This window comes from Scatophagus argus, chromosome 21 (assembly GCF_020382885.2).
Source record: "Scatophagus argus isolate fScaArg1 chromosome 21, fScaArg1.pri, whole genome shotgun sequence".
Classification (NCBI taxonomy): Eukaryota; Metazoa; Chordata; class Actinopteri; family Scatophagidae; genus Scatophagus; species Scatophagus argus.
Window position 1 is genome coordinate 7,820,002 of NC_058513.1, and position 12,449 is coordinate 7,832,450.

The 12,449-nt window shown below is 40.2% G+C and overlaps 1 protein-coding gene across 2 annotated transcripts in view; it reads left to right on the plus strand.

Moving 5' to 3' along the window:
• The first annotated feature begins 1,794 nt into the window (after nucleotides 1-1,794).
• Nucleotides 1,795-12,449, plus strand: part of myof (myoferlin) — a 28,977-nt gene continuing 18,322 nt past the window's right edge. For both annotated transcript variants that reach the window (XM_046376310.1, XM_046376311.1), the window contains exons 1-6: nucleotides 1,795-2,074; nucleotides 2,987-3,042; nucleotides 3,417-3,508; nucleotides 11,568-11,676; nucleotides 11,776-11,869; nucleotides 11,965-12,137. In XM_046376310.1, coding sequence (XP_046232266.1) covers nucleotides 1,987-2,074; nucleotides 2,987-3,042; nucleotides 3,417-3,508; nucleotides 11,568-11,676; nucleotides 11,776-11,869; nucleotides 11,965-12,137 — 612 coding nt within the window. In that variant the 5' untranslated portion in view covers nucleotides 1,795-1,986. The remainder of the gene's footprint in view (nucleotides 2,075-2,986; nucleotides 3,043-3,416; nucleotides 3,509-11,567; nucleotides 11,677-11,775; nucleotides 11,870-11,964; nucleotides 12,138-12,449) is intronic.

Sequence of the window (12,449 nt, forward strand, 5' to 3'; positions counted from 1 at the left end):
TTGGTTCCCCTCAAAAGCACCGACGCCAGTCTGAGATCCGCACCATGCTCCGAGTCCAAACGAACGGGGCCTTTGTTTCCATCGCTCCCCTCTGATTGGCTCAAACAAAGCTTCTTGTCTCCTAACAGGGAAAGAATGTCCAGGTCCACGGATCAATGAGCCATTCATCACAAGTGTTTGACCACTCTGTGAAGGGAAAGTCAATACATCACTGCTGAGAAGACCATGGGGAAATGGGAGTTTCCAAAATAACTGCTGGAGGTAACAGAGCTGCAAAACCCCACAGACGAGCCCTCAGTGGATTAATCATTTAAAGAAGCAAAGCTAGTCAAGACCCAGGAGAGTTAAAATTTGTTAAATTGCACCAAGACAGTTCAACTGTTCCAACATAATAATAGTTACGTACAAATCCTATACATTTTATTTATACAGCAATATTTCCTCTACACATATATTTTCAGTTAAAAAGAGAAAATCAACAAGCAGTTATACTTTTTTATGGCTTTACAGTCCTCTAACTAATGTGGTTTAATTATTGCCTGGCAACCCAAATCACCTTACCACTTCAATGAACATGAACTATCCAGAGTGGCCTCCCACTATGTTTAATGAAGGTACTGAAGTCCCAGTGGAGGCCGGTCTGCTGGGCAATTTCTTGCACCTGATCTAATATTAGACCACTACTGTATAACCATCAGTGGTAAAACTCTACACAGTTCAGCCAATATGGGATACAATGGAAAACAGCACGGGTCCACACTAATTGCCATTTTGAAGGCAATTTGTGATAGAGGCAGGAAAGCACAGATCAAAATTTCTGCTGCAATAAGGTCTACTAAAATAGAATGTGGCAGAAGACATAGTGTACTATTTCATTTAAGGAAAAGTAACAATACCACACTATGGAAGTACTCTTTTACAAGTGAAATAGTAGTCCTGCATTTAAACTTTTACTCAAGTAAAAGTATCAGCATCAAAATATAAGAACCAAAAGTAAAAGTACTCACTATGCACCTTGACCCATTTTGAATAATGTATATCATAAACACACAGGCTATATATCATAATATGTTAATCACTATCTTTATGTGAATATCTTGGATTGGATGGAATTCATTTTATTTATTTTATGTACAGGGTAGCTTGAATTTACTCCATGGGATCAACAAACCACGAACTATATGAATGTACTATAATATAATTAAACTAAATGATTGATTACATGGACATGAAATTGCAAAGTTATAGTAACTAGAGTTCCTGAATAAACATAGGTAGAAGTATAAAGTAGCAGAAAATGAAGATATGACAGTCATATGTAACTCAGAATAGTACTTAAGTGCAGTAAGAAAGTAAAGTAAATGTTGGCTGACTGAATAAGATTCTACCAGTGGAATAGCCCCTACACCAGCATCAATAGTAAGACATTTTTTCCAAAGACCCTGATATGGCCCCTTGACTGGCCCCAGCGTCAACTATCAAAGTACATGTTATTACTCAGTACAGCCACTAGATGGAGCCACAACAAAACTATACGATCAGCGCTCTCACGTTCAAACTAAAAGTAGTTAATATACATCAAATATCTGACGACTTTTATTTTTAGAACCGAGTAACAATCGTTCAGGGGGTTCATTCTTTATACTGGGTGTATGACTCTGTACTCTCTTGTTCACTCTTGCGAGCTCTTCTCTTAGTGTTAATGTTCAACCATCTCCACTGAGCTAAATTCGCACGGTGGCAGCAGCAGCTCACTATCCTCCATTCAGGATAATTACACACCCGTGACCCGCCCTTATTCCCCCCACTTTCCTACCATCGGGACATGGAAATATACTCCTTCAACCCTGCCCCTGTGTGCTTCAGTGATGGGGCACTGAGGATGCCAAAGCACGACACTCCTGTTTAGACTCCCCAACGCTTCTTTTCCTCACTTCACCAATTTTTAGTCCTTTTCAAGATTATTCTTTTAACCTGTTTGTTGCCATGTTGCGGGTTGTTGTAGAATCGGCTAAAGGTCTTCCTAAAAAGAAACTTGGAAATCCTGATCCAATTACCTCTGTGATTTTTAAAGGTAAGTGTCATTTTAAAAGTTTGGCAAAGTTTTTAATTGTGTACAATCTGCAGAGAAATTACCTGGAAGGGTGTAAAATGTGTCTTTTAAACTTAAACAGTCAGTTTACTTCGTAGTTTTGCTGGGATAGGTCTATTTATATGGTAGCCCATACAATTAATTATGCAGCAGTGCTCATATTTTGCTTTCTTGTACAGTACTTGTGCATTAACTGGAAGTAGTTAGTATAGTGTGAAAGGTTTAGGTTATAAATTACAGTGTGCTTGAGGACAAAATAAGCATAAAGTCATATTGCACCACCCAAGGCTTTCCTAACATGTCACAGCATCTCTATAGTGCAAAGACAGCTGGATAGGGACCATGCTAGGACCTGTAGGATACGGTGAGTACATAACAGCTCAGGCAGAAAAAACAGAAAGGTGTAATGAAGAAAAAAGATAAATTAGAAAATTCAGGGAAATTAGCCTGCAGCCATTGGATTAAATGGATATCAGACACAGAATGGTCTTTCTTCCTGAAATGGAAATGACAATCAGCCCTAGTTGATCTCAGCTGTTTCTTTACACCAGAGATCATCATCACCCACAGGTGTGGCAGCCTCTGTCCTTGTTCCTTCTTCCCTGTTAAGACAGGAACTGCACTGACATCAACATCCCTCTTGTCACGAAGCACACACACAACTGTACCAGTTTACACGAAAAGTTTAATTCAGCAGTTGGTAAAATGATTGTTGGTGAATCTTTGGTGCTTGGTTGACCTATATGTGTCCTGTTCTTTTAGAAATCATGCAGCATATATCATTGTCATTGTGTAGAATAAGCTGATGTTTTGTTTTGTTTGAGTGTCAAATGGCAAAGAGGAACGGGAAACAGCTTTCAAAAAATATTCACAAAAAAATAACCTCACTTTCAGATGAGAGGAAGAAAACAAAATCGATTGACAGTGAGGTCAATCCTGTGTGGAATGAGGTAAATCCATTACACAAACAACACACAACCAAACATGCAGATATCTCTTTAACAGTGATTAAAACAATGACAGTTTAGACCAGCAGCTCAAGAAAGAATGAATAACAGATTCATTGCAAGCTATCCACAGTTCACAGTAGTAGATGTCACATGGTGATTGTGTGCCGTGAAAATCATTTGTCACAGTATGTATTAACCAGGTTTGACTGATGTAGAACACTTTGAGGTGACTGTTTTGTTGTCTTGCCTCCTACTAGCTGAGCTGGCAAATCATTATTTAGTCAGGTCTCAGATAAAAAGCTTTGCTTCTTGAGAACATGATGACAGCTGAAGTACCGTATCTGACGGACTGTGACCCTCACCTTGTCTTACAGGTGCTTGAATTCGATCTGAAGGGCACTGCGCTGGACTCCAGCTCCTACATAGACGTGATTGTGAAAGACTATGAAACTATTGGGAAAGATAAGTAAGTGCAATGCGGCCCCTGAGACTTGAGCACCCTGTGAGCCTCGGCTTTGTGCAACAAGACAGCTCACGCTGATGAAAGAGAAGCGGCGTGTCTCACCTCACTGAATCACACTGCAGACTTCTTCCTGTCTAAGTGAAGTTTTTCTAGGAAAATAGATCCGTTTAATCTTAAGCCTTACAGCCAACAATAGATGAGGTGTCTTTTTCAGTTACATGAATGTCAGTTGCAGCACAGTCCAAGGTGATCTGTCATTAGTTAAGTCTCAATGTGAAATGCGTGCAAAACAGTTATTTGTACATGCCAAGGGCTACCACCCACTGGTTGGGATCCACACCATTATCAACAGTGAAACAGTAATATACAAGGAAATAAGTCAGATATTTTCGTAAGTCAGTGTTTGAGTTATGTAGCTGGCTGCCTCTGCCCCCTCACACCCTGCATGCCATGTTCAGACTTGCTTTGCTGTGTGGGATGGCTGCTCCTGATTGGGCAACAATGGGAATGGATGAATTGCTGTTTGTTTTCTCTCTCTCTCTCTCTCTCTCTCCTTCTGAGTCTGGGATTTATGTGGCACTCAGTAACTGAGGACAGGGGTAAATACGAGAGTAAAATATTTTATGTGGCAGTTATTTGCCAAACTGGTAGTGGTGTAATTCCAGTACATTCATACTGCATGTATGAATGGCTTTAACACTGTGTGCTGAGAGATACTGAGGCACTGCAAAATGTTGCTCCAGAACAGTTCAGTTTGCTACTCCCAAATATAGCACCAGAGTCCCATATGGGACCAATCTACAGCAGCCTCAAAGAATGTTTCCTCGACATCACTAATTACTGCCATCAAAGTCTTGTCTGCAGTAAGAAAACAAAGAGTCAGTCTGTCTGTCTTTACAATTTATGTCCAACACACCTTATATATATCTATTTATCTATATATATATACAAATATATATATATATGTATATATACACGCACACACACACACTAATTTTTTCAGTTTAATGTCTCATTGTACACTCAAGTGAAAGCATAGAACGAATAAACAATTGAAGTTAAAAAATAAATCATGAAAACAATTTATAAACCAAAATGTATTCTAAACTTTTGACTCATCAGCTGAACACACTCGTGGCATTCTTTCTTCAATGGAAATCAAATATTCTTCAGAAAGTTCTTCCCAACTCTGTTGCCTTTTTCTCTCCATTTCAATAGCATCACTCTACTTTCTTCTGTACAATATTGTTCAAATAATGCTCATGAGGGTATGGTACCACAGTGTGTTCTAACAGTACTTTTATGCAAACAGAGGGGTTTGTAAGTAATCAAGAAAAGTGGGGACACATGTAGGAACTGGTAGCGCCAACTTTCAGGGCTTGATCAACTTCCCTTGCTGCAGAACAGCTTTAAGTTGTTAACCCATTTCTTGTTCCCTGAAATTCTAAAATGTACATTATTTTTCAGTTTTGGGTAACCTTACTTTTTTTAACCTCAGTTCACCACTTACCTTTTTACCATTTCAAGCTGTTCATTTCTGTTCATATTTACCCAGTAAAAGTTCCCCTAGAGCACAGGACAGTCATAACTGAAGGAGGAGCTTTTCAAATGTGTGTTTCCAGCACATGTTAAATTGAGTAAAGTTTTCCACTGGGCTGGCCCGTCTGACACACTCTCTAAAGATCTCCACAGTGGGAGCAGAGAGGGACTTGTCTTTTTCTCTCAAATAGTTTTCCAGCTGCTGTTGTGGGTAACCCCTGTCGTCGTGGCAACTGAAGAGGGAATGAAAAAAAGCAATCAGTATTTTCTCAACTAACTAGATTTTAGAAAGGAATCACAAGACTGTAGGACTGTGTTCCCCTCTGTAAATAGCAACACAGCTGTGCTTTATATGCTATATGCAAACATCAGCATGCTCCCATGCTAACAAATAACAAGGTTGACATGCTGATCTTAGTAATGCTTGTATGCTAACATTTGTCAGTTAGCGTTAAACAAGTACAGCTTAACTGATGGGACTGACGTTAGTTTTACAGTAATTTAGTCATAAACTGAAATCCTGTACAAGTGATGTCGCCCTCATGGTGCCACTAGTGTAAAAGTAGGAGGATCACAGTACAGTACAAGATCTCCTGGCAATCCATTTAACAGTTGATGACAGTATATTATACATGAGTTATTGAGGATGACACAGAAAAGACTTTAGGAGGCCATTGCTTGGTTAGTATTTTGGTAATGCTAACATGAGAATCAAGTGGCCACTTTAAAATATCATCATTCACATTAAATATTAACTTGTTCTGCACAAATATATTGGCGATAGAATGTGGGTAGAAAAACACGGTGAGCTTCTGCATAGGATGTTGGAAAAATTCTTTCATCTGAACCACAAAGCACCAAAAATCATCGGGTCTGTAGGAATGTTTCAGCTAGGATACTTTCACTGATGCTTGTTTATTAATTATGAATTAATTATAGCAATAACTGCAGACCGTGATTGATTTTCACAACCTAGTGTCAGATCTGAGATGAACTGCATCATCATCCTCATCCCACAGATCTGTGAATTGAATTTAATTATGTTAGGGAGGGTCTTAACCTTTTGAGCTGAAACCCAGCCAAGGACTCTCTCGCTCTTATGAAGCTGCTTGTGCTCAAAGTCTCTCCTTTCCCTTCACTGATATGATCATAGTTATTTGGTTTGGATGTGTGAGGGTTTCATCATAGCAAGAAATGTGGAAAGACCAAAAACTTAAGCTCGTTTGTGCATGACCACAAAGTAAGAAGCATTACTGTCTGATCGTTCACTGGCTATTAAAGGCTTTACATCCTGACAAGTGACAAGTCGATATATGAACTTTATCAGTTATAGTGGGACGTTTCCTGTGACTCATCCTGTTTGGGTCAATTCACTGTGTGTTTGCATGGAAAACAATAGAGAAATTGTCGGCCAAAGCAAGTCTTTCAGATTATTTTCATAACATATACAGTACTGGGTTGTAATAACTGTCCCATAGCTTTTGGAACATGTCAGTCAGGGTTTGATACCATGCTGTGATATGTACTGTATGACTTAATCATTTAAATCCTCTTGTTGGAGAGCAGTCCAGAGAAAAACTGAGGAGTTGGCAGCTTCCTACAAGGAAAAACTCTCAACCATGCACTTTCATAGGAGAGAGGATGAGTCACATCCTACCTGAAGCCACTCCTGTCCAAATCCTGTTAACTTTATTGCTGAGAGGCCATTGGAAAAGTGTTCATAAGTGGTCCGGTTACCCAGTCAGATATGAGGCTACATACCAGACTTATAAAGTCACTGACTCCCAGGAGTCAGTCCCAGTGTCAGCCTGCTTTTTTTGTGTAGAGCACTCAGGGCAACTGAAACAATAGCACTCCATCCTTTCTCCTCCGAACAAAACTCTTACTCACAAAACTTTTCGTGTTGTGACTAAAAGTGTTGTAACCTAATATGAAGGTGTGTGAGTAATTGGCACATAATCTTAAAACACTATTATGTAGTATTCAGCATATTTTACTGTTTTAATGATATTTATAATGCATTGCTGCTCAGTCTTAAGACAAGATTGGGGGGGGGGAGTCAAAAGCTTTTAGTCTCAGCCAGTCTTGGATTTATCTCATCCTGAACCTGCAGTGGTGTCATTTTAATCTAGCATCCACAATGAATAATTGTGGGTTTGGAAGAAGTCCTCCTTTCAGGGACGCTGCCAAAATGATATGACTCAGTCCACCCAAAGAACAGTACAATTTACATGATGTGCTGCATTCCTTTTGGTACACTGTGTGCTTTGGATAAGTTACATTGAACATTATTTTATCCACATTTTATACACTGAGATGCTAGTTTACAGTTTTGGAATACCCAGCTAAAAGTAATACAGTCCAATAAAGCAGTCAATAAACATTACTATGCAGCTTAAAAGATCAACATGAAGATTATAATGTTGGGTTTGTTTTTAGAGCGGTGTTGATTCAACTGTATTATCATCGTTTCTGTTATTTAGTTTAAGACTGTGGTATTAGACTGCATTAGTGTAAGATGAGATTTATTTTTGTGAAGACATATTCAGTAGATTGTCTTATTTTTCACTCTTTACTATTTTGAGTCTACATAATTTAATTAATTGTTATTACATTTATACCTTTTGTATTTTACTGTTTAAGTTTCATCGGGAACTATGTAATATGGCGCTCTTTACATACAGGTAATGTGAGTTGTGGTTAAAATTGGCGGAGTGATAGGCCCTTTCGGTTGGCAGTGTTCATTTGTCCTACGCTTGGCTTCGGACATTAAAAAAAGGTGGATTGAGTGAAATAGAAGAAGTCGTCCCCGTGCTCTGACTTCACCCACAGCCCTTCCATAGCTTAACTAACTAACAAGTAAGGCAATAATTAAAAACCTTCAAAACACTGCCTTACACTGGTGGCAGCGGGTTTGTGGACTGCTAATCTTTGCAGAGTTTTAACGAGCCGACTGCCTGCGCGACGACGGCGCCTATTTTTTCCCTCCTTACCGTGAACTGCTCCTGCTTCAGGCTAACGCCAAGCTAGCGACTCAGTCAGTGTGCTGGTGGAATGTAACGGACTCTGGTGGACATTAAGTCTTCAAGATAACAACAAAGCAACACAACAGTGAGTTACAGAGACTGACAAAGTGGATATAACTTTTTCTGCTCTCTTCGTGGATTTTCATGCTGCTTCATGTGGGAACACTGCTTGTGAACTTTTCTACGTGGGACGGTTGCGTGGTAAAGTTGTTTATGTGTCACTCTGGAAACTTCTACTGCAAAGTGGACTCACCTAGCTCACCCAAGCTAAGACTGTTAAGCTGTACAGGCCCATTCTGAACTTTCACTGTGCTTTTATGAGCTGTGCCCTTGCCAATCCATACAGTGGGCACTGAAAATAAAGATGACAAATCACAATAACCTTTAGAACGAACTGCCCTTTCCTCTGAGCTCTAGCCAGGTTATGCCACAGTATTGTAAAGGGGAATTTCCTTATGTTTTCATGGGCGATGGAAAAGAGGATTTTTCCAAATGGTGCAGACGTTTTGAAGTGGCTGTCGAAGCAATGCCTAATTATGATGAGGACAGTTTGGCTAAACTGCTGCCCACACGCCTTGGTGGGCTGCTTTTAGTGACTGTGATAGCCCACCTGATGCAGCTAAATCTGACTACAACCCTGTGAATGAAAATCTGAAAGCTGTTTTTGGACAGGCTGCTTATCTCTACATTTCAAAGTTTCAAAGAGACTGCTATGGCAGAAGGGATTCCTACACTCGTTCTGGATCATCTGAGCACTACACACATGGCTACAGCCCATCACCCTTAGACTACCGGTGGTCATGGTGAAAAAGAAAAATTGCATATACAGATTTTGCATCGATTTCAGAAAACTGAACTCAGTTACTATCACTGATGCACATCCTCTCCCGAGAGTCGATGATAGTTTGGACGCACCCTCTGGCTCTCAGTTCTTCTCCACCATGGACATGTCAAGTGGATACTGGAAAGTTGAAATGCATCCTGCAGAGAGACCCAAAAGAGCATTTGCAACAGGCGATGGTGGGTCTGAAAAACTCACCACCAACTTTCCAGAGACTAATGGATCTTGTTTTGAGAGGCCTCCACTGGACAACATGTTTCATTTACCTTGATGACATCACTTGCATGGGCAAGATTTCAATGATCACCTTCAAAACCTGACTTCAAAAGTCAGACAAGCAGGTTTGAAACTAAATCCAAGGAAATGTGAATTTTGCAAATCTGCAATCAAATACATGGGACACATTGCTTCACGTGATGGACTGGCACTGGACTCAGTCACTAGCCAACGTATAAGCGAATGCCCTGTTCCACAATCACCCACTGAGGTAATAGCATTTCTGGGATTGTGCTCTTGTTACAGACGTTTCGTGCACAAGTATGCATTCATTGCTCATCCTCTTCACAGACTCACACAAAAATGTGCCATTTGAATGGACTGAAGAGTGTTCAACTTCATTTCAGACATTAAAAGATGCACTCACCTACCGCCCAATAATGGCATTTCCCAACTTTCATCAACCATTCTTTCTCAGTGCAGATGCATCTCACCATGCTATTGGCTCAGTGCTCTCCCAGGTTCAAAACGGAAAAGAACGGGTTATAGCATATGCAAGTCATGTTCTGACCCACACAGAGAAGAAATGGTCCACACGTGACAAAGAACTCTGGGCCATTGTCTGGTCTGTCAGACAGTTCAGACACTACTTGAGTTGTAATTCATTTGCAGTCATCATTGATCATCGTCCACTCCTCAGTTTACACAAACTGGATGTCACACATGACCCAACAGGCGGACAAGGTCGTTGGGCTTTGGAGTTGGATTCTTACCAAGGAACAATAACACACAAAGCAGGAAAGAAACACACAAACGCTGATGCTGTATCACGGATTCCCCTCTCACAAGAGGAACCAGAGGTTTCAGAGGAAACAACACCTTCCTCCTAGGACAATCACTCCTCTCCTGTTAAAGGGCAAACTACTCCTCCAGTTCCACATTTGCACAATCTTCCTGTACAACCTTCTTCAGTCTCCTACACAATAGCTCACGTTTGCTCTTCGGAAAAAGACACTGTTATTGTTCAGACAACAAACACAGGTGTGGAAATGTTAGAACACACACTTTCTACTCAAGCAAATGACATTTTACCTTACCAGGTCACACCTTAGACATGTTAAAGAGAAATTTCTGAGAACATGTGTCATTAACTAAGTAACAAGTAAGGCAATAGTCAAAAACCTCCAAAAAACCTGCCTTGCATTAGTTTAAGCTAAATGTACCTAATGGCAACCGATTGTTTAAGTTTCAGAAATCCGGGCTTCTAATGGGTCAGCAACATTTTTGGATTTGTCAAATGGTTCATCTTTTCTCAGGGGATAATAGTATGTTGTTGCTTTCATGCTTACTCATAAATGTCTGAGCATGAGCACATGAAGCTGTGTTGCTTTTGGCTGTACTCCAAAGCATTCAATGATCAACCACAAGCAATAACAAATTGGTTCAGAGCAATTTTTCAACCAACACAGCATGGAAGGTCAACAATTCTGTCCTTGCGTGACAGTATTCATGGTAGTTAGATCTCACAGAGATAGTCCATTCGTTTCATTTTAATTTGTCCTTGAAATATCTACACGATTATTAGAGGACTGTGACTGTTACATTTCAAGCCTATAAAGCAACTCTGATTAAACTTTATGTGCATCCTTTACTCACAGCCTTCCCTTGACAGCTGTTTGATTAATTAGACACTGGTTAATCATGAACATGTTCATGATTACTTCACTTCTTGGAGAAATGGAATTTACATCTGTCATGAAAAATGTACCTGCTGTAGATACTCAGTGTACTATACTATACTATACTGATGGTACAGACAATGTCTATGTTTACAGGAAGTTCCTGTGACTTTCAGCTAAGGTTGATGAGAGCCAATTAATGAATGACTTATTTTAATTCCAGGTGGTAACAATTTAGAGTTTACCAGCCAACTGTGTTGCATTAACTATTATTTTTTTGACAGCTGGAACAATAGTAGGTTGTCTACGTTGTTTTGTTCTGTTGTTTGTTGCCACTAATTTTAGAGGATAGAAAGAAATGGAGAAATTAGGTCATTTGTCTTTGCAGAAAGTCACAGACGAGCTAAGCACTCTGTGAAACACTGGCAGGTAGCTTCTGTGCCGTGTTGACTGCTGGCTCATGGGGTGCGTATATTTGTCTGAGTGAGGAGGGTTTGTTGGCTCTGGGTGGTGACTTACTGTATGCATCTTTTGTGAATGTGACTCCACTGAGCACACATTCAGCCTTTCATTTGAGTGTTGTATGTAACTTGATTACTTACATGTTTGTGGCCTGAGTTTTTTGCTCTATTAAATCTGGAAGTTAGCGCAGAAACATCAGCCAGCAGATTCTCACTAGGCACTTTAGACCCAGAAAGAAAAAAATGAGTGCCCTTCTGCTTCTGTTTTCAATGTTTTCCCGTTCTGATTTTTCTGAACAGATTTCTTGGGTCAACCAAAATCTCTTTGAGAGAGCTTTCGTCTGGTCAAGTAAGATCACTACCATCCAGAAATGTCCCTTTGGTCAATGAAAGCGGACAGGGTATTGGAGTAAGTTTCCTTCTTTTGGTTTAACAAATTTAAGGAACAGGAAGACTATCTCCCTTTTACAAAAATTAAATAATAGACCATCCAACCATTTTATTCCAGGCTACAATCAACCTTGTTATTGGCTATGATCCTCCAGCCAATGCTGTACCAAGCCCCAATGATCCTCAGGCAGGAGATGGTACAGTGGATGCTGGTATGGTTAGCTTAGTAATACATCAGATGCACTTAATGTTGTTAGAATTACGTCACATATTTGATCTCTGAACAATTTGTTTCCCTGCTGATTAGGTGGTGGTGGTGGTGGAGAAGGAGGTGAGGAGGGTGATGATACTCTACCAGCTGGGGGGCAGGGTGGCTCTGCAGGGGCCCTCTCGTCCCCTGGCCAGTCTGCTAACCTCCGCCAGCGACTGGCGAGGACACAGAATCGCCGCAGACTAGTCAACAAACCGCAGGACTTCCAGGTCAGTTTTGACCAACAACCACTACATTGATCTAAAATAAGAGCCAAATCAAGAACAGAACACATTGTTACTTAACTCCACATCAAGTCACTATATGTAGGATTTTCTGTGTGATTAAAGTATCTTCTGATGGCATACGTTGTGTGTAGAAAATTAAGTAGTACTGGGTAAAAGGTGCAGTCTGTGCTGATTTCAGCCTATTTATCTCACTGTTTGTGGGGGGAGATGTGTTGTGCAATCCTTTCTGAACAGTTATTCTTATAATAACGCTACAATGGATGTTTGTGGTTAAGGAAAGGAAATTATAAGCAA